The sequence below is a fragment of the Corvus cornix genome, chromosome 5, assembly GCF_000738735.6.
Source record: "Corvus cornix cornix isolate S_Up_H32 chromosome 5, ASM73873v5, whole genome shotgun sequence".
Taxonomy (NCBI): Eukaryota; Metazoa; Chordata; class Aves; order Passeriformes; family Corvidae; genus Corvus; species Corvus cornix.
This window is the reverse complement of record NC_046335.1, coordinates 4,220,067-4,242,641: the sequence shown is the minus strand read 5'-3', so window position 1 is coordinate 4,242,641 and position 22,575 is coordinate 4,220,067. Positions and strand designations below refer to the sequence as shown.

The 22,575-nt window shown below is 46.2% G+C and overlaps 1 protein-coding gene across 2 annotated transcripts in view; it reads left to right on the top strand.

Moving 5' to 3' along the window:
* The first annotated feature begins 2,243 nt into the window (after window positions 1–2,243).
* The window catches only part of SLC35F4 (solute carrier family 35 member F4), a 112,987-nt gene continuing 92,655 nt past the window's right edge, over window positions 2,244–22,575 (top strand). For both annotated transcript variants that reach the window (XM_039553027.1, XM_039553026.1), the window contains exon 1: window positions 2,244–2,470. In XM_039553027.1, the coding sequence (XP_039408961.1) occupies window positions 2,368–2,470 (103 nt within the window). In that variant the 5' untranslated portion in view covers window positions 2,244–2,367. The remainder of the gene's footprint in view (window positions 2,471–22,575) is intronic.

Sequence of the window (22,575 nt, the reverse complement as noted above, 5' to 3'; positions counted from 1 at the left end):
GGGGGGGACTTGTGGTTTGTTCAGAGATTCCACACGACACAAGTGATTTTTGCATCAACTGTGTTTCCCTAAGTAGGACAGGGAATTTTAATCCTGCAGAAGAGCTTAAAGCCTCACCAGCTCCTACTGACCCAGCACCTCTCAAAGCCAACTAATACCTGGTCTGGCTCTCAGCTGCTCTGTCCCACGGTCTGGGAAATCCTGGAGGGGTGAGGGCTGCTTATGGCACTCCACAGATTAGAAGTAAAAGCAAATGTCTGATGTCAATTGGTGTAAATTCGCCAGGCAGGGGTCCGTGCTTCTGTTGGACAAATACAAAAAAAAAAATCTATACATTGAAAAACATGAAAAGTCACTGGTCTTGTTTCATAGCTAGCTTAAAAGGGGATGGGGGAAACTGAAATGAGCTGTGCCTTGAATTCGTGAGTTATTTTGGTGGTTGGTGGTTGATTTATCACTGATTTGTAACTGCCCTTAGTATTAGCCAGCAGCAGGGCAAGAGACAAGGAATCAACATCAAAAAGGTATTTAATATTGCAAGTGCATTTTCATATCTGCATCCACACACCAGAAAACCTTGATCTTCAAAGCACTGTACAAACACTAACCAGCTAATGACTCCCTGAGCAAAGCCACAGCCAACGGCTATTTTTAATACATCTATTATTTGTTTGTGCTCATAAAAGGCAGTTTTGTGCCATCAGCTTATTCAGCCAAGTACAGAAAGCAGAAAAATGCATGAGAGCAGAGGAGGAAGCAAAGGATATGGAATGTCTTGACTGGGTTCTCCATGTACTAGTTAATGAAGGTGGCTGGATAGAAAAGGAGTAAGTGAAGGTAAGTATGACAGAGCCACCAAAAAAAAAAAAAAAAAGTGAGTTGATTACTGGACAGAAATACATTTTAAAGGAAAAAGGGCTGGTTGCTAATGGTCCTTTCAGTCTACAACAGAGAAGCACGGCAAGAACCAGTAGCACGAAAAGTCGAGCAATTCAAAGCCTAATTGTTGCCAGACACAGAATCAGCTTCTGGAATGACTGACAAAGCCAAATGGTGAATTTGTCACCTCTTTTTTTTTCAAATGCAGACAAGGATTTTGTGGACATTGTATGGAGAGATGTTAAAGCAGGTGTCCAACCTGTCTGGGTAGCTGAGCGCAGATATCTCTTTTCCTCCTCTGAACTCTCAGAAAGTGTGGGACAGCAGAGCTGCCACCACTGAGGCAGTGTTTCCAAGTGACCCAGAGAGAGACAGGGCTCCTCTGGAGGGATATGATGAAGGCATCAGATCAGAGGGCTGGAGCTCCTCTGACATGGGGACAGGCTGGGAGAGCGGGGTCCACCCAGCCTGGAGAAGAGCAGCCTCTGGAAAGAGCTTAGAGCTCCTTCCACGGCCTAAAGGGACTCTGAGAGAGCTTGGCAGGAACTTTGGACAAGGGATGGAGAGAAAGGACAAGGGGGAATGGCTTAGACAGGACGTGGGGGAACTGGCAGAGGGCAGGGCTAGATGGGATATTGGGAAGAAATTCTCTGTGAAGGTGGGGAGGCCGTGGCACAGGCTGTCCGGAGAGGCTGTGCCTGCCCCATCTCTGGAAGTGTTCCAGGCCAAGTACGATAGGTCTTGGAGCAACGTGGGACAGTGGAAGGTGTCCCTGCCCATGGCAGGGAGTGGAACTGGATGAGCTTTGAAGTCCTTCCCAACCTAAACCATTCTATGACATGGACAGCACGGAGTGATGAAACCTTGTCCCCTCAAGAGCTCGAATTAAAGGACCCTTTCCTTCCTCTGACACCTGTGTGCAGCCCCTGGGGGGGGGGGGGGGGGGTGTGTCAGATCTGAGGGCCTGAACCTGCTGGACCAGTTCAGGACACCCTCCTGTCCCACCCCAACCCGCAACTCCCAGCGCCTGGGGAAGCGCTGCCCACGCCGGGGTAACCCCGCTCAGCTCCGCAGCCCACGGAGGGTTTCGGGGCGCACAGGGTGACAGCGACGCTCCTTTACACACACACACACATCGCGGACTGAACCGAGCGAGGAGACCCCTGAGCGTGCCGGGGGCAGGATCCGACCCTCAGCCCCGCATCCCGCCTCACCTGAGGCCCGGCGGAGCCGCTCGCTGCCTTCCTTCCATGCCCAGAGGGCGGGGGCCGCGCTGCGGAGCCCGTCCTGCACCAGGCGGCGGAGGCAGAGCGAGCGCCCCGCCGGCACCGCGAGCTGCGGCGGCCGCGCTCCTCCTCCCCCTCCTCCTCCTCCTCCTTCTCCTCTCCTCCTCTCCTTCCTCCCCCTCCTCCTGCTCTTGCTGCTGCTCCTGCCCTCCCGGCTGCGCTCGCCGTCCCGCCCGGCCGCCCCGCGCGGCTCCTTCCCTCTATGGATGGGAAGGCAGCACCCAACGGCGTGGCCACCATCGAGGACAGGATCCTGCGCATCACCGGCTACTATGGATATTACCCGGGATACTCCAGCCAGAAAAGTAAGGCTCCCTGCTGCCTCTCCCGGCCCTTCAGGGGGTGTGTGTGTGTCGGCAGAGCCCTGAGGGTGCCCGTGCCCCATCCCCCAAGTGCTGCCCCATCCCTGCCCGGGCACGGGGCGCGGGGTGCCCGCTGTGCCCCGAGGGGACGCGGCGGCTCTGCGGCTGGAGACGGGGGTGGCGGCGCTTGGCCGCGGAACTTCGCGGCTCGGAGCCTCTCAGGGCGGGCGTTTTGGGGGTTATTTTTCATTTCCACCCCTCCCACTCCCATCCCCGCCGGCGTGGGGGGGTTCGCTCGCTGCCTGCCCCGCGCCCGCCGCACCGGGAAAGTTTCAGTCCGGTGGGTCCCCCCGAGCGGGCGCGTCAGCTCCTGAATTATTCATCTTTCTCTTGAAACTAATGAGATTTTTCCAGAAAAGTGGGGAGCTACCGACGATGGGGGGGGATCCTTCGTGCCGCTTTAATACCAGACACTTGCGGTTTAGGGGGTTGGTGTTGGTTTGGGATATTTTTTCTTTTTATGTGTGTTTCTATTTATTTATTTCCCTTTAACAAAGAAGCAGAAATTAAAGCAGGTTGTCCTTGCAGAAATTCCGTATTTTTTTTGCTTTTGAAGTTTTTAATTAGGAGCAGCGGGTTTCTAGCAGCAGGGAGAGCCTTAGTGGGTTTCTCTGGAATTCTGGCGGTCCCAGCACTCTGTTTGACTGGGAAAGTTTGGCTAATGAAAGAAATGATCCATTTTTACCACCAAGGAAATGTGTGCAATCAGGTTTTATTGTATTAGTAGTTGCTTTGCAGTTGGCAAAGCTGTGACATGCCATAGCTTAACGAACAGAAGAGGAATTGAGGCCAAGTGAGGGGCAAAACAAAGGAAAGGCCAAGAAGCCCTCTTGGGTGAGGTGAGCACTAAGGAGCAGACTTCCTTCTGCATATTCTCCTTGGAATATTCTGCTTTCCAGAACAGCCAGTGCAGTACTCTTCAGCTCCAATGCAATAATAAACCAAAATACAATTCATAAACTGCTAATATCAGAAAAACACATCTGTAGGCTTTTTATGATGGAGGAAAGCCATGCATTGAAGCCACTTAATAAGTAAAAATTCCTCTGTGTAATAGTAGCTGAAAAATCCAAGTCAAGCCCAGTGGTTTTATCCAGCTGTTATTTGTGGCACACTAACAGCATGACAGGTGTTATGAGCATTTACTTGGTGAGGCCAGTTGGTTTTTCTGTAGCCAGAGGAGTTGGGAAGAAGCTCTGAACAGTCTGAAGGTATGGCTGTATGTCAGTCCAGTGACTAGTTAAGTCTGAGCCAGGTGAGACCTGTGTCCCAAATTCTGCAGTGACTCCAGAGTATCCCTGCAGTGTGATGTACCAGAGAAGGGTGAAGATTCTGGCTTAATAGTTTGTTGCAATAGTTTGCTTCCGTGGCAGAATGCAATTTTTCAGTCTGCAGCAACACTCCCACGCTGTATCAAGTTATAGATCTGAATCCAGTGTTGTCAATCCAAGTGCTCTGTGTGGTGCAGTGGGAATGCCAGGAGAGCACTGCCTGGACAGAGAAAAGCTCTGTTAGTCCATGAGCAGGTTCTGCAGATGCTACAAACTGCATCTGCTTAAAATTAGAAAAAGCATGCCAGGAGAGGCCAAGGCTTTCAAAAGTGCTGACTCTTGGGATTTTGGGGCAAGTCTCCTGGCCTTTTGTGCCTTTCTGGCTGGGTGCTGAGGCAAAACAAAAGTGATCAGTATCTCGGGTTTTGCTGTTTGAAGAAAATAAGCCAAATTTGTGGTTGTCATGTTTAAAGAGGAAAACTGCAAGTGTGTAACCCAGAGGTATTTCAGTACTTAAATGCCTTCCTTTGGGTAAATGAAAGACGTGAACCCCTTCAAAGCTGTGAACGCTTTTTAAAGCAGTCCCGTAAGTTTTAGAACCATCATCATAATTTTTGGAGTGCTTGCAGTTGGCAGATGACTGTGTTATCCTCATGGTTGTGTGGTTTGAGTTTATAAAGTACTTTAATGCTTCTGCAAAGATGTTCTGGCCTTACCTGACGTAAAGCCAGACATCCTTCAGGCATCATGAACATACATCCTCTTGGCACTCAGCGAGAGTCACTCTTGGAGGTCCTGGCTTGGAGTTCTTAGCCAAAGTGTTGCCTTCGAGTGGTGCTGCTTCAAAGTTCTGTTGCCTGACAGTTCCTGTCAAGGCTAATTGTTCACACAGATGCAGCACTGTAAACATGCAAGGTGAGGAGTTTGTGCCCCTAATTATTAATGGATTTGATATCTCCGTTTATTTCAGTGAGGGTACGATTTTTGTCACCGCTATCCAAACTCAGGTTTAGTGCAGGTGGACAATGCTGGTGGCACACAGTGTGCTCAGAATTCCAGGTTGGTTGTGCCCATACCCTCCCCAGTTCCAGAAGAGCCCTTTTCCTGTCATATGCCCAAGCCTGTGCCACATGCAGTCATCTGCTTGCGCTGTCACCTTGCTCCTGCCTGGCTCTGCAGGGTGCCTGAAGATGAGCTGTTGTCCCCAGGATGGCTTTGTGCTCTCTGCTTCTGAGCAGAGAGCTGGCCAGGCACCAGATGGGGACATGATTTGGGTGGTGACAGCCTGCTGAGGGTCACCACCTTCCTTGAGGCTCCTCTTTGTCCCCAGCCTGCAGTGCCCAGCTAGTGACAGAAAGATTCATTGAGGGAAGTTGAAGGCAGCAGTGGGTGGCTGCTGTTCTGCTCACTCTTGGGGGTACCTGGAAGATGACAAGGAAAGCTGAAGGCTTTGTGAAATGTGTTGGTGATTTGCATCCTTCCTTCAGTGGATTGGTTTGTATTCCATGGTCTAACTGGAGATCGTGCCATGGTGTCTGTGTGTGGAGGCTGAGCACTGCTCACAAACAGCCATGAAATCTAATGTTAAAGCACTGTGGTGTTCAAGAGCTGTTATCACAAAGAACTGCAATATCTCCCAGTGACTTGTGCCTCATTGTCTATATTTGAGTGCATTAACCTACTTCAGACTTGGGGTGTGCATGTGATGATTCTTTTATTAATTTTAAGTCAGGCACTTTTATAGTTTTATTTGTCCTTAAAAAGGTTGCTAGAGAAGGAAAATACCTATTTTATTTCTCTGTAAATCATCTGAATAAGCAGCAAATGTATTTTGGTCTGGTATTTACATCCATGTCTATTGCAAAAATCCTACATGCTGCCTAAAAAGAACAAGATAGGACTTTTTCCCCCCCTCACTTGGTGCTGAGATGGAATGGACTCTTCCTGATCCCAGTCACCTTGTACCTTTGGATGCATGGCTTGATCCCTCACTTCTTGCATTTTAAATGTACAGAGTATATATGACATGTCTGGCTTCTGTGGGAAGGCAGGGGGGCTGTGTCTCTCTTCCAGCCAATTTCTTCAGAATTCATAATTTCCAGGGCATGGTGCTGTTGTAGATCAGATGCTCCATCCTCTGACCTGGGGCTGCAGATGAAGCTCCCCTTGGCTTCATGTTTCCATGTGTGCATTTTCATTTGGTCTGATGCAACTTTTTCATCTACATGAACAGTGGGAGACTCTGTTCCCTCTCCTGACCTTTGCTGTACCTTCTCATTCTTCTCTGATTTTTCTGCTGGCAATACAATCATGTTTAGTATCTCCAGGGTCAAGAGTATGTATGGGGTTTGTTCTTTGTGGGTTTTGATTTTTTTTTTTCTTCCTTTTTTCTTCCTCACTCTTTCCAACTGCCACCCCATCTGCCTTTCATCTCAGTACTGAAACCTTTTTTAATTTCACACTACAAAGTTCTTCTCCTTCAAGTCTGTCCTAACACGTCTTCTGTGCCTTTCACTGAATTAAAACTGCTCCAATCAAAGTTCCTCATCTCTGATCTCCATCAGCTTCACCAAGACAAGTTCTGCCTGTGCATTGTCTTTCTGATGGAGCCCTTCCCACTATCCACTAAGCCTTAGTCTTGCAGGATGCTGTTGGCATCACAGATCTGCATTTCTCTAATGCTGTTTTCTCAGGCCTGGACAAGCACAGCACAACTTTACTGAAAATGCAGTGGTTCCTCACATGGGCCATCACCTTCTCCTTTTCATCCTGCTTGGAGAGCTTCTCTTAATGAGCACTTGGTGGCTGGAGTGTTTGATTCCCACCCCTGCAGGTTATGAACACCCACCTCCATGAGGCACATGCTAGACTTTTAAACGAGTTCTTTTGGACAGTATCCCATGCTGATTCAATCTCCCCTTTTCCTCTGCTTCAGGCCTGACCTGAAACCATGGAGTTGTGTAAGCTCCTGGAAGCAGAAGGTGCTGTCACGTGTCTGTGCAGCGGCAGGACTGTGACAGTGGGACACTGGGTGACCACTCCTCTGGTGGTGTCTGCCAGGGAGCTGGGGAGCCCTTATGGCATCGTGTGACCTTAGCAGTGCTTGGGGAAATGCTGGACCTGTCCTTGCCATGAGCACAGTGGCTGTAAGGAGCAAGCTATGTGTTTTCTTACTGCCCTGCAGAACAGCTCTAGCAAAGGTCTGTGGTTTAATTTGGCCACGTTCAGCCTCAAGTCAGCTATCTGAACTTAAGCACCTGCTTAAGTCTGAACTTGCTCTAAGCCACTGGGCTTTGACAAGGCATTCAAAGTCAAGTCCATGCTTAATTGCTTTGCCTTAATAAGCCTGGGATTAAGGCACGCTGAGGCAGCATCAGTGGCTTTACAATTCGGCTCTTGTTCTCTGTGCGGAGGAAAAGGCTGTGGAGGGAAAAGCTACCCCTGAAACACTGGAGAGGATTTTCTCCTGGTTATCACAGCAGCTGTGCCAGCAGCTCTGCTGCAGTACAAATCACATGGCAAACCCAGATCATCTCTGTGCTTACTGAACACCCTGCCCTCCTGGTGGCTTGTCACTTCCAGCAAGAGGAACAAAGTCTCCGTCTGTTTACTGGAGGCACCCAGCTGCTTCTCCAGCAGTTCCCAGAGCCCTCGGTTTCTCCATGCAGAGCAGGCACAATGGGAGGCTGAGAAAGGGGCACTCGAGGAAAGATGCTTTGAAATTTGTGGTGGATGAGGCTGGTTTCATTGAGCTGTGTTTCAGGGGTCTGGGAGGGAGGAAGCGGTGTCTGAATCTCTGTGTGAGTTGAAGTCTCAGGGCTGTGTTGGCTTTACCAGTTGTGGCAGCTGTCCCTGTGCCACCTGGTAGCATTTGGGCTGTGGGGACTCCAGATGCAGGGCTAGCCTGCAATGAGCTTTATTTCAAAGCCTTTCCTTTCCCCCCGGATGGGAATTTTCCATAGGAGAGCTATTCCCTAGGAGGGTGTGCTGCAGTGGGGGCTGGATTGCAAACTGCCAGTTTAAACAACTTTCCCCCCAGCCCAGCTCTGGGGAACAAGTGGATGTCATGGCACAGGATGCAGTCCTCTTGCAGTTGCTTTTTCTCACAGACTTGTCTCTCTGTTTGGGTGAAAAAAAAAAAAAAGTATGGCTGTGTATCAGCACTGGTAGCAGTAACTTATGAAGTAATTTCTTTCAGCAAAACAGATTTTATAAATACTCCTTTGCTGACTAATATTGGCAAGACCAAGTTTGTTTTCTTTAATGGAATTGGACCAGGCTTTGTGTGGATTTCTGTTTGTGCTGGAAGGGACAGCTTGGCAGCCTTGCACTGGTAACTGGCATATGTGACCTTCCCCTCACCTGGGGACACCAGTTGTTGTGGAAGTTGAGGGATCTCATCAGCTGGGAAGAGAGGAAACTGCTTCAGTCCTTGGCCTTCCCTCAGGGGCTGATTCATCCCCTTGGGGTCAAATCCCTGGGGAGCTCAGCTGTGAAACTGTGGTACTGGACATGGGTACAGTTCTGGACATCTGTGGGCAGGAGGGATGAATCCAAATTGCGAAGGACACCATGGTGAGCAGGGCAGTGAAGAGCATATCCTTGCAGGAGGAGGCTGATAGAGCTGGGCCTGCTTAGGGATGGGAACAGGGCTGCTGCTCCAAACACGTCTTGGGAGGATGAACAAGGAAACGTAGGAAAGAAGAGTTATTTAAACTGAAATGGCATGTTGGCACACAGGCAAATGGATAGGAACAGGCCATGAATAAATTAAGGCTGGAAATTAGCAGAAGGCTGAAATTCATGGCCAAAAATCTCGCGCAGTCTTACGTATTTAAATAAGAATTATTTCCCAAGCTTTAAAGATGCTTCATAAAGACGTCTGCCAAGATTTTGAGAAAAATTACTCCTATTTGGCAGGGAAAATTGAGACAGTAAGATGGGGGGAGTGATGCTAATTTGCCAGAGGTTGTTCAGAACAAGCCGTAAGTTTGATGGAGTGATCTCTGCCTCCACTGGTGACTGCACAGCAGGTCTGGAGCTGCAACTGGCCTCGTGCTAAGGCTGGTAGAGGTGCTCTTGATAACTTGGTAGCTTTCTACGTGTGCTCTCTTCCTGCTTTTGAGTTCCTCTGCCCTTCTGTGCTCATTCTCGGCTCACCAATGGTGTTCCCAGGGCTCAGTCTTGGGCCCGGTCCTGTTTAGTAACTTTATTGATGATCTGGTTGAGGGGATTGAGTGTCCCTTCAATAAGTTCGTGGATGACACCAAGTTGTGTGTGGAGTGTTGATCTGCTGGGGGACAGGAGGGCTCTGCAGAGGGATCTGGACAGGCTGGATCGATGGGTTGAGGACAATTGTATGAGTTTCAACAAGACCAATTGCCAGGTCCTGCACTTTGACCACAATAACCCCATGCAGTGCTACAGGCTGGCACAGAGTGGCTGGAAAGCTGGAAAAGGAACTGGGGGTGCTGGTGACAGTGGCTGGACATGAGCCAGAGTGTTCCCAGGTGGGCAAGAAGTCAATGGCACCTGGACTGTGTCAGCAATAGTGTGGCCAGCAGGACTGGAGCAGTGATTGTCCCCTGTGCTTGGCGCTGGTGAGGCCACACCTCGATTGCTGTGTCCAGTTCTGGACCTCTCACAACAAGAAGGACATTGTGTCCAGGGAAGGGAATGGAGCTGGGGAGGCCCTGGAGAGCAGGTCTAATGAGGAGCAGCTGAGGGAGCTGGGGGGGCTCAGCCTGGAGAAAAGGAGGCTCAGGGGGGACCTTCTCACCCTCCACAACTCCCTGACAGGAGGGTGCAGCTCCCAGGGAACAAGGGATAGGATGAGAGGAAATGGCCTGAAGCTACACCAGAGGAGGTTCAGGTTGGACATCAGGAGGAATTTCTTCATGGAAAGGGTTGTTAAGCAGTGGGATGGGCTGCCCACGGAGTTGAAGTCCTGTGTTCAAGAAACAACAGGACGTGGCACTCAGTGCTCTGGTCTGGTTGACAAGGTGGTGATTGGTCAGAGGTTGGACTCGGTGATCTCAGAGGTCTTTTACCACCTCAACGATTCTGTGATTGTCACAGAAAGTCTTCCTGGCTGCCTGGCCCTCTGGCTGATGGATGGGATGGTGGCACAGCTCCCGGCCCCCTCCTGTCCCACCTCGCCCTCACCCATTCACCCGAGGTGGCTTCAACCTCGCTCATCATGGCTGCATGGAGCTGCACTTCCTTCTTTTCTTGTTTTGCCTAAAAATGTGGCTGCTGCACACAGCCCTTGAGGAAATGACCTGGGCATGCCGTGAGCTCCTCCATGCTCTTCTGGAGTGCACCGAAGGGATACCCCTCATTTTCACTGTCCTTCCAGCACTCTCTCCTTGACATTGCCTTCCCCATTTACTCAGGCAGGCAGCTGTGTATTTATCCTGGTTGAATATGGTAAAATGATATTCCAAAGTGACAGATGGTTCTGGCAGACTTTTATCCCTCCAGTGCTTGCATTCCTGTTTTTTAATAGTGGTTTTAAAGGTTTGCAATTATTTCTTCTGCACATTTGGAAATTGATGGGCTTTTGCTCAAATGCCTGCATGGGAATTCACCCATGAAAGTGAACTTACTGTTTGTGGAAGGATTGGTGGCCGGGATTTTTTCACATAAACCTGCTGCTGGATGATCACAGCAATGAATAATGAAAATGCCTGCAAAAAAAAGTCAGTGTCTCTTTGAGGCAAATGTGCAAATAGGGTGGGGGGAACAAAAAGCGAAGTGCTTAACTGAGCGGTTAAATTATTCACCAAGTGCACCAGCTCTACTTAGAGTGAGACTGAAAATCATTTTTTCTTGTGGTGAGGTGAAGTGAGACTCCCTAGTGGCCAGTGGTTTGGGCTGGCCCTGTGCAGAGTGGCAGATTTCACTGCAGGGAGGTGGAAGCTGTAAGGTTATGCTGAGCTAATGCCCAGGGTATGGCTTTCACAGAGCTGTAAGTGAGAGCAGCCCGGGCACTTCGAGTGCCAGCAGTGAATTTATTCCAAGGCATGCAGGATGTGCTCAAGTGACAGGCTTTTGGTGTGTCTGCCGCACAGAGACCTTCCTGTTAGTACTTTAAAAACATATTGATTCTTCCTAGACCTCCCTTGCAAACACTTTTGCTAAAATGGACTTGCCCTTTCCTGCATTCAGCTGGGCTGGATCAGGAGTAGCAGAGTGAGAGAGTGAGAAAGGTGTCTCTGCTGTCCTTTTTGTGGAGGCAACGAAGAAGAAGATGATTTGCTCCTGTTCTGGGACAAAGGAGGAGGTTTCAGGTCCAAGGTGGAATATGATGTTTCCTGCTGTTCCTGGCAATCTGAAATCTGTTCCTTGTCTCAAAGCTGTCCAGTCTGTTTTGACTGATACAAGAAGAGCTCCCGTGCCTGTTTTGATTCTTGATTAAGTTTCCAACTGCATTTTGGGGGGAGAGGGAGGGAGAGGCAAGTACCAGCACAACAGCTCATGGATCAGTAAAACTCCACTGAAAAAGGTCTCCCAGATCCACTTTTAGACCAGTTTTAGTCCTGATAGTGAACTCTCCATCCAGAGTGAGAAAGACATTGTAGCTTGAGGCCAACCTGGTGACTCTTCCAGTTTTATTCCTTCCTGCTTGTGTTGTGGCTGGGAAGTGGCTGCTTATGGCACTGAACTGCTTGAGCAATTTCCTGCTGAAGCAATATCCAGTACAGCTCCCTCTCTTCCTGCGGAGGCTTACTCTTCTGAGGGACTTCTAGGGCTAACACACCTCTGTTGTTAATGGGGTAGCTGGAGACTTCACTAAAAAAGTATTTTCCTGCTGGGAACTGATTTTGAATAGGATTTGTGGGAACACAACAAATTCCAGCTGATGGGCATCATACACCTGAATGTCTGAGGACAGCACAGGAATCATCTGTGCCTGTGTAAGATAAGCATGAAACAGGGCTGGAACACATGTTCTCTGTCAGGGTGAGAAAAGTGATCCCATTAGTCCTCGTGGTGTGATTTATATTCTGCATCTTGAAGTGAGACAGCATAGTTGTTATAGAGCAGTCAACAAGTGCAGTCATTGCAACCCTTTTCTTTTGCATATCTGAATCCTGGAACTTTTAAATCCTTCCTTATACAAAGCTTGGCATGTGGAGTGTGCAGCCCTGGAATTGTGTGGGTGCAGATTGGGGTTTTTCTCTGCAGTGCCAGAAATAACCTGTTGTGTGATACGTTACAGGGGCTAGGATTTGTAGCAGCTTGTGTGCAAGTGGGATGCTTCAAAGTGTTTCCCCAGAGGAAATTCTTCAATGCTGACAGCATGGATAGCAGGAAGGTGAACTCTCCGTGGTGCTTCTGCACCATGGTTTGGACTTCTACCTCAGGAGGGTTGGTTCTACATGTGAGAAAGCTTTTACTCAATGCTCAGTACTCAGTGAGGCAGCTAACACAAAGACCAGGTGGAAAATGATTGAACTTAGCATTTACCATTTATTTGATGAAGTTTCCCAGTTTCCTATCAGTTTTTTCTTCTTTGCGGGGTGGGATGGGATGGGAAAAAATAGAGTGAGGAACTAGAAAATTAAATACTTCAAGAACATTTCTGCTAAGGAAAAAGAATCGAGGTCTGAAATGTAACTAAAGAAGTGCCACGTTCCACATGCATTGGAAAACAAGCCTTGGAGGAAGGAGCAAAAGGCATTTTTCAGCTGAAAGACTGAGCTGAGCTGTTGGTGTGCCAAGCCATATGTGTCCTGTCGAGGTGATTCATCCATACAAGCCCTGCCTTCTGTCCCTCGTCTTGGGGGGGCCCTTTGGCAGTGGGCATGGGTTTGTCTGTGCTTGTGCTCCACAAAGCAGGGAGCACTGGGCTGATCTCAGTGTGCAGGGGAGTGCACAACTGTCCTCTGACCTCCTTATGGAGCTGTGTGTCCAGGAACACTCATTCCAAAGTCCGTCTGCGCTGGGATGCAGCCCTGACTGGTTGTTCAAAGAGTCAGGAGTTGTCCTTCACTCATAAATGCTCTGTGGCAGGGGAAAGTGGTGAGGAGGCTGCTTAGCTGGGTTTTCCAAGGCATCCTGTTTGTTTCAGTGCTGGAAAGGAGGTTAATTAGATCAAATTAGGCCAACTCTATTTCTAGCTGGGGTCTGTGCAGTGTTTTTGTGCACTTCTACTTTGAAGTAAATTCAGAGCGACTGTTTTGAGCATCCTGGTGGAGACAGGCGACCCCAGCTGTGAGTTTTGAGAAGGCAGCCAGAAGAAAAGGTGTCTGCAAGTGGCCAGAATCCAGAGAACTTCCGTAAACTTAGGTATTCACAGTGTGCACAGGTACAGCAGTGACTCCCCTGAGAGCCAAAGACTCTTGGGCAGACCTGGAAATACCACTGGAGAGCGTGTGTGAAGCTGCAGTGCTCTCAGAGTTTGTGTGCCTGACTTTTAGAGGCACTGCCTCGAAAATGTGCACCTTAATTATTATTGGTATAAAATATTTATGCAGTTTAGTGAAGTTTCGTAGCACTTTGTGGAGATAAGAGATTCATTATAGTTTATTGCTTTTAGAAAACAAAGAAGCAAAAGGGTGGTGCAGCTCCCAGATCTGCCCTGTTTAGGGGAATGGAGGGTAGCAGAAACCTGTCACTGTTTTTTTGCACATTATTAACAGATGTTGGCTTTGGTCTCTTATTTTAGCTGGGATCTCAGATTTGCTGTAGGAACAGTTACTCAGTTGGCTGGGTTCAGATTTACTTCAGTTCCAAGGCTGCTCCCAGATGTGGGATGTTCCCAGCTGAGGGTGGTTTTGGTTTAGTTGCAGACCAAACTTAAGACCTTTTAAACATGATTTTCTGATGAGCATGGCTTTGGAGAACAGTGTCAAAGTTCTGATCATTTTCAATGCCTTTTTTCTTCCTGTCCATGGTGAAGCAGTGTTTTACCTGGAAAATGATCACTTTAGGACAGGAGAATCCTCTGGTGCTTTAATGAGTGTTGCCCTTCACATCTTCCCTGTGGATGATGGATGGTGTGGGGCTGCCTAAAGCCAGTAATCTCATTCTGTTCATGATCCCTAAGTTTTGCTGTTTCCCTGCTTGGTACCATGGACAGAAACTGTAGTTTAGAGCAGCCTGAGTTGCTGCTTTATCCTTCTTGCACACAAAGACAAGATTCATAGGACTTCATCTGAGGGTTACAGCCATCTGCTGTCATTTTCAGGTGTCTCTGAAAGCCAGCTGGAATTGCACAGTGCACTTTGAACTGACTGTGTAGGTATTGGGTCTTCTGCTGCATTTTTGCTTTCCCTGTGTATTCTGGTGACTTGAGCCACTCTCCTTGGTCCTGACTTTCCTTTTCATCCTGTCAATTTCCCTTCTCTCCCTGACTGTGGTGTTAGACTGGGCTGGTTGAAGGGATGATCTGAAAGGAAATAAATTTGGTGCCTTTGATGTGCAAAGCCTTTTTTTTCTTTATAGGTTATGAACAAAAGTTGTGTCTGTGTATTCCCAAACTGAAGAATACATGATTGCTGTTCCCAGCCTTCCTCTGAGAACAAGCTTTGACATCATTCATACTCTATAATTCATGGTATTTTTGTAGCAGTCTGTTAAGGTCTGCAAGAAAGTGAAGGGGATGATTTAGAAAGGGAAGAACCATCCTGTGCCTTCTGGTAGGTCTGTGACCGAGCAGGCTCCTGCTCTTTGGAGTTGTTACTGGGTCTCTTTTATCATGGAATAATTTTTCTTTCTCTTTGGAGTTGTTACTGGGTCTCTTTTATCATGGAATAATTTTTCCTGCTCTTTGGAGTTGCTGCTGGGTCTCTCTTTTATCACAGAATCGTTCTTTTAAGGATATTATTTTCCTTAATGTAAGCACTTGCTCCTTGTCAAACACATCCTCGTGTGCTCCGTTAGGACTTTGCGCCTCGTTCCAGGGTGTTTTAAAAGCAGATTACAGAACGTCTTGTAACTCGTCAGCTGTTGATTTTTTTAACCTGGTTTCTTAAGGAAACAAGGCTTATGTGAACACCATCTCTCTCCCCCTGCTCCCTCCCCCTGTAACTTTTGAATCTATTGGCCAAATCCAAGTGAAAGTACCAGGAATTAGAGAGCATGAAAGGCGTGAAGCCGTGATGGACCTTATAAAAACACAGCTAGAAACAGGGGGCTCTTGGTTCTCCCGCAGTGGGAAAGCTGTAGGATTACCTCACTCCTGGAGATGAGATGTACTGCATACAAGTTTTGAGGTCTTCTCAAAGACACATCTAGTTAATATCCAGCTTCAGACAGGAGATGTGCAGGGAAGAGAATAATGGAGGTTCCTGGTGTGTTTCCATTCACCACTGATCTGTGCTTTGGGAAGCTCTTGGTGTTTGTCTGTTTTAGTAGCTTTTAATGGCTATTTCTTCCATGAGTTTGTAGGGATGTGACTTTGTCCATTTTGCTGTTGTAGGATTTCTTTTCTCTCTTGCTGCTGGCTCTTTGGATGTGGCTCTCCTGCTGAGGAGTGAGGGTAACTCCTATGAAATCTTGGAGGCAGGTTCTTCCCACCCGCCCATGGATGTGGAGAGAGGGGAGGAGAAAAAGAACAAAACGTTGGCCTGTTAAGTGTGAATAAACATCCTGTGGAGCTAACACATGTTTTATTTCGTAATTCCTTCCAGCATGGAGATAAGATACTATCCTGGGAGGAGAGAAATTGGCTTTGTACTGTTTGGCTGTTTCCTCAGGCTGTGGTGGGATGCCAGGAGCCTCGCAGGGTGCACCTGCCTTTGTTTGGGACTTTGAGATGATCCAGTCAAAAAATGTAAAATGATTCCACAGGAAAGTTTCAGGTTTTGGTCTGAAATTCAATGAATAAAAGATTGCTTTGCAGAATCCCAGCTATTGGTAAAGGTCTGTAGAGCATCACAGGCGATGGTTGTGAACGCTTTGCAGTTTTAAAAAATGGAGAGAATGGAGTTGTTTTATTATGGCTACAGAAAACGTTATCAAATATTCATGATGACCATCTCCTCTTATTTGAAATAATAAATCCAAGGTTAATTTTGTACTTGTAGAAATCTAGTGCCTGACTATTGGCCCCTTATTTCTTCGCTGGTGTAATGTAATGATAATATTTAATATTTTATCTACTTTGCAAGGATGTTATTAGGCTCACAAGTATGTCATGGTGTCCAGAGAAGGAAAAGTAAGCTTCTCCCTCTTTCTCCTGTGGGTTAGAGAGAGGCTTCTACAGACGTTTTGGAGTCCAGGAAAAGAAAACTTTGTGCTCAAGAGGGCTCATATAAGGCATAAAAGTTTGTCCATTGAGGAATTTAATGTTCAGTGTAACTACGAGGTTTAAAACAGGCAATAAAGAAGTGACACCAGTTCTGTTTATTTTAAAGGCTAAGTCCTTAGAAATTATTTTTGTCACTCATGCCATCCATCGCGTTGCCAGTTGTGACATTTGTGACCTGTGTTGCCAATTAGAATTTGACATTGTGGTGACTTCACTGAGCAAGGAAATATGCCCCAGGGGTTTATAAACAGGATTTAAAGCACCCATCCCATGATTGCATTTTATTATTCTGCTGTATGTGTTTTCATTATTTATTTATTTATTTATTTTCCCCCCCAAATGAATGCAAGTTTTTAATATCACCATGTGGTGACAACATGAAGCCTTTTTAGTCGCCGCTGCTGCGCAAAGTATTGTAAAGTCTCACATCCCTTTGAAGAACTGTTCTTAGCCACTGCTGCTATTTTTATTTTTGAGTTGTTCTCTGTAGACTATTTTTTATTTTGTCCTCACATGCCCTGAATTTTCTAAACATTTTCAAATCAGTTGAGGTCTTTCCCTATCCTGTGTTTTCCCCACTCTTATTAACTTTTACTGGACTGTGCCTTCGAAAATCTCGTTGAAAGTTTTCTTCCCTTGAACTCCAAGGAGTCTTCAGAGAAACATCTGCCAGAAGCACTGACCTACAAAATCTATTAGGCTCTTCCCACTGGTGTGAAGCTCATTTATGTAATGCTGCTGGATGGGGCAGCTCTGCTCTGGAGATGAAGTACAAAATTCCCTTTTGCTTCCATAAGCATAGGTGCAAAGAAGTGGCTGATACTGAGATGATGTTAACGTGTTAAAGGTTGGATGTTAACTGTGATCATATGTAACTTGTCAGTTGTAATGTGGCAGAGAAGGGTGTCAAAAACAGGGGAATTAATTGTCCAAGAGAGAAATGCTTCTTCCCTCCACTTCTGAGCAAAGCAATAACTTAATGTAAAATTAGTCAGATTGATTAATCTTATTATTAATACAGAAATATAAACAGCTGATGGGGGACATATCACTAGATGACTATGAATTTTCATGAATTATTTGGTGATCTTTTGAGTTTGGTGGTTTCAGATATAACTAGCAACTTACTCACACTCTGAATATTCTTTATAAATGTGCTGATAATGGGAAGTACCAAAGTACCAGAAGTTTATCTCTTTGCCCTCTGAAAGATCTTCCAGGGGTGGAGATGTGAAGGCATCTGCTCCATCAGAACATAAAAGTGGAAGCAGCAGGGGAAGTAAAATGTCATGAGGTGGATCAGAGGAAAAGGGCAACCAGCCCATGAATTTGAACTTGCGCTTGTTTGGTGTGGACTTGCAAGACAAGCAATGAAAGTTCTGAAATTTTCCTCTTCAATTTTGGGGATTTTGGCCATGGTGACATTTCGCTCAAACTTTGTCTCCACCGGATGAGTGAAGTTAAAGCACAGCAGAGCCCATAATCTTCACTACATAAGGGTATGGAGTGGCTGACATTATATCCAGCAGCTTGGAGCTGTGTGAGCAAGGAGCTGCTCAGAGCTGGAATCATTGGGAATGCAGCCTTTAGTACAAATCTGGACCAAGTCTGACCTTTGCCTCAAGGCTGGTGAAAGGATGCCTTAAACCTTCTGCCCCAGCACCTATTTTTAATGTTATGTGTGCCCCCATTTGATTTTGGGGAAAAGTTTTCTAATTCCCTTTGACTTCTTTGAAAATCATCATCTTTATCTTTTTGAAGAGACATCGGAAAGCTGTGAATCTCTTCAGTGCCATTCCTTAGGGAAGCCTTGGCATTTCTGAAGTGGGCTGGGGGACGTGTCCCAGACACATTAATAAAGCTCCACATCATGAAGTGTCAGGAGAAGCTAACAGAATATTTATGCCTGCTCGTTCCCTGACTTTCTGTAATTGCCTCTGATTATTCTATTACAGCAGAACATTTTAAAGCAATTGTGGAGATAGGATGCAAGTGTGAAGCCACAAAGGCTGTCCTGAAACTTGGCAAAATCATGGACAGGCATCCAAATTGTGAGTCAGTCTGCCCTGATCTTTCTCAAGTGGGATGTTACCCAGGCTGAATAATGACATTACATGGTGAAGAGTGGCAGAACCTGACTTGGCTCTGTGACATTCTTGCCATCAATGCAGATTCCAGAGTCAGGGGGAGTTTCGACTGACTAGAGTGTTTGGGATTTGGCCACTTTTACAAAAATTGTCCTTGTTGAGCTCCATGGTTTGAGCAGTGATCATCTGATAAGTAGATTGCAGAGCTGGCAGAGGCATGGAGAAATAACTTGTGTCTTAGTGGGCAAGGTCACCTGGATCATTGTCAATGGATATATGGCTAATCCAGTTTGTAAACATCTGTGGTGGGGATTGCCCACTTTGCAGGCGTTCTGTTCCAGTGCTTCATTTACTGTGATTTTCTCATGACTGAATCTTTCTTGGTGTACTTCAGACCCAGTTCTTGTCCTAGTGCCTTGTGACTGGTCTCCTTCACTGCAGCAATATCTTACAGATCTCAGGACTTTTTTTCTTGTTTTCCTTCATCTTTACTAAACAAACCAAATTCTTCCACTCATTCTGTGTAGTCATTCTTCCTGGAAACTTGATTCTTGATTCTTGTCTTTATCTTCTGAAGTCTATGCAGTAACCATCACCTTTCTTAAAATGTGGTTCCTCAAACTGGACCCAGGTCTTCAGTTGAGGTCTCACCTGTGCAGCCTTGCAGAGAAGAATTGCTTCACATCCTTAAGGTACAATGGATTTTTCATCTCATTCAGTATCTGAATTTTTGGCGACTGTATAAAAGGTGATGCAGCTTCAGCTTGGGGTTTCCTCTGAACTCCCAGTCCTCTTCTAGAAAACTGCAGCTGTTCCCTGAACTGTGTCTGTACAGCTGATTCCCCACTTAGGTGGGAACAACCTTTCACTTCTGCAAATAATTCTTTATCCAGGTGATTTCTCCATGTTGTTAAAATCATTCCAGATCTTTCTTCAATGTACTTGAAACCTTCTTGTTTAATATAAACTTAGGCAAAATGATTAAGCTCCCTATTATGGAAACAACAAATGCTAAAAGGACCCTCACTTAAAATCCTTTTGCCTGACAGTGACCCACTGATGCCATCCCCAGGGTTGGCTCTTGAGCACTTTTCCTCCTGGTGAAATTGTTGCCCTGTCATGTCGTGCTGGGCAGTGTCAGCAGCTGTCCTGGTGTCAGGATCTGTGATGTCTCTTGTCCTTCACTATTCACCAACCTGTTACTCTGTCATGGAAAGAAATGACATTACTCTGATGGGATTTAGTCTCGAAGAACCTCTGACTGGCATTTTCCTGGTTTCCTTACATGTATCCTGTTTGATTATTTGGTCTGGTACTTTGATGGGAACAGAAGATAATGGCTGCTGGTTACATCCGACTGCTCCAAGTTATTTTCTATTCAAGTTTGTGGTTTTCCACTCTTTTCAAATTTCTTTCTCCAACCTAGAGTTGTCAAAGATGCTTTGGCAACCCGCTGTAGTGGAAGGTGTCCCTCCCCATGGCAGGGGGCTGGAACAAGATGGGCTTTAAGGTCCTTTCCAACCAAACCCTTTCTTTGTTTCTGTGAAGCTCCCTGTAACATTTTAAAGCTAATTTTAAAAATTCCATTGAGCTCCCAGAACTGAGACCAGTGCTTTTTATACCAGACCAAATTGTTGATGTGAAATGCATCCCAGAACTCCAGACAGGCCTTGGTTTGGTGCCACCTCTCTTCAGGATTTACTGCTTCACAGAACAGTGACTGCAGAGGCACATTAAATATACAGTATTTCATTGCTCCATTATAAATTTAAAACATATATGTTAAGATAAAATTCTGCCTTTGCCTTATGTTTATGAGATCAAGGCAGAAGCTGGGCAGATAATGAGGCAAAATTTTTGGCCAATCTATCAGTGACTTTGAAATGATCTTTGCAACTTACTTTGTTATCTTTCTCTCCAGCATTTTGCCAGCCCTTGGGAAGTGAAGTCATGTCAGCATATTGCTCACAGATGGTGACATTGTTAGATGTGGTATACGGCAAGCAAGGCTCAGGTACCATTTGGAGTTAGATTTAAATGCGTTGTAAACACCACCCCAACCTTGGCACAGGTTGAAAAATTCACCTACACAACGAATTACAGGAGACAAAAGGAATAGTGAAGCTGAAACTGCTTAAATACCAGAAGAAATGTATTTAATGGCCCTGATAAAGAAGTACTGTGTAGTATTGTGAGTGTTTAGGAGATTGTTTGAGATTGTCCAATCTAGGCCATCTCTCCTACTGCCTTTTGGCCTGTAGCCTTGGCAATTCAAGAATATCCATTGAACAGCAGATTGGCCCACCAGCCAAACATCTCCCACTTCACCACTGCATGAAAATGCTGCTGAGTTGGACCACGAGTTGCACCTGTATCCATGGGAGGTCTAAATGGTGAAGGGGCTGGAATTCAAAACTAACACCTAGCCCATGGCTGAAAATTCAGAGTGATCTGTGATGAGGCTGTAAAGGAGAAGAACAGGGAGCAGTGACTCCTGGAGTTAGGTTAGGTCAGGCTGATGGGAGATCTACCTAGAAATGGTATCGAGGAGGAAGTGTCTCCTCGTCACCGTGCAGGGAAAGGGCCCAACAAGCTGAACTCTTCATCCCTTGCCACATACCAAGCCCCAGCTGGATAGGTCATGACCACATTGCTCTTTGAAAATTCGTGAGGATTATTTTTAAGCTCATAATCATCAGTGTGTGTCTTGTTAGTGTGACTCACTAATATTTTAAGGATTCCCCCCCCCCCAGTTCTTTGTAAGTGAAGTGCCACATTCTTGGTGGCCTAACTTTGGTTTAAGCTTCAAAATCCTTGCACAGCTCAGAGGGGGATCACGACTCCTCTGTGCCCCAGTCTTGTTTTGCATGGAGAAGCTGCCTCGAATCAGCTGCCTGCTGACTGGCTTCTCCAGAACCATCTGGTTTTTTTCATTGAGTCCCAAAGCTTGAGTTCTGCATGCTGGTGACAAACCCTTTGTGACTTTGGTGTCTTGGGAGATGGAGAAGAAGCTGATGAAAAGTAGAGTTTTGCTCTCTGATACATGATTTACAGAGATTTTTTCTGATTCACTGGCAGAGTTGTCTGTGGGTTGGATATTCAGCTGTTAGTCGGTTTCTAGAGCTGGATTCCTGACTCAGGCAAAACCACTGAAAGGAATGGGAATGTTGCCTGGAGTCAGGGCTGCAGAAGTAGCCCTTGGTCTATTTTTTCCTCTCTGCTGCATTTTGTCTTGTTTGAATCCTCTTGCAAATTGACTGCACTTACTGGTGCATAAAGTGAGTTAATTTTGATCTTGGCCTGTAGTTATGTGCAGGTACTCATCTATCAGCCTGTGTTTGTTTCTTTTGCCCTGTTCAATGGCCATTTCTGCAGATCTAACTTGCAGAATAGAAAGACTCAAGCTGGGAGAGCAGATCACTTGGGTGTGCTCAGGTTTTGTCCGCTGCTTTGTGGAGTATGTTATTTGAGTTCTTTGTAGAAAAGCAAACAGCTGACTAATAACTTTAAATGTTATATACTATTTCAGAGCAATTGCAGCACTGTTAATTTAGTGATCACGGGAAGACAGGACTGTTGTGTGAAATTAGAGAAGATTGTATCTTTGTTATTTTCTTTTATCTGAGAAAGCAAGAAAGCCCATTCTATTAGTTTTTTCTAGAGCAGCAATATGTTCTTATCTTAAACATGCCATGTAACATAAATAATTAACCACAAGGATTAAAAATAGAAATAAATATAGGTTAGTAATCTTGTGTCTAGATGAATCCTCTCTCCATTTACAAAAAAATACAGCATTACACCAGTGTATACCTTGTGTGAGTGAGATCAAAATTAGATCACTGAATATTTAGGTGGTCTGTCTGTGTTTGACAATTCTCATGTCTTGGTGCTTTTCAGAAGGCTCCTGGAGTCTATTTATAGCATAGGTTTTGAGCATCTGACACATAAGCTCCTGTGGACAGTCAGGTTGGTTTTTAGATGCAGAATACACAGAGTTTGCTCAAGTTCAAAATGCTTTTTTAAATATTGCCTCGTTCAGCTGTCACCTTCCCCTCCACGCTGGGAAATGTGAGCTTGGGATCAGTCTGAAGTAGCTGTTTATGAATAACTCCCTTAGAACAGGGGAATTGATTTCCAGTTCACACTGATGTAACTGGGATCCACAAACACTTCTGAAACAGAGATCACTTTTAGAGTGCTTTGTGGTAACTTGGAATTTAAATTGCCTTTGAATAAAAATATTGTCTGCTATCTGTGCAGGACAAGGGGGAATGGTTTTAAACTAAGACAGGAAAGACTGGATTAGATTTTAGGAAGAAATCCTTTACTCAGAGAGTGCTGAGGCCCTGGCACAGGTTGCCCCTCAGAAGCTGTGGCTGCTCCATCCCTGGCAGTGTTCCAGGCCGGGTTGGATGGGGCTTGGAGCAA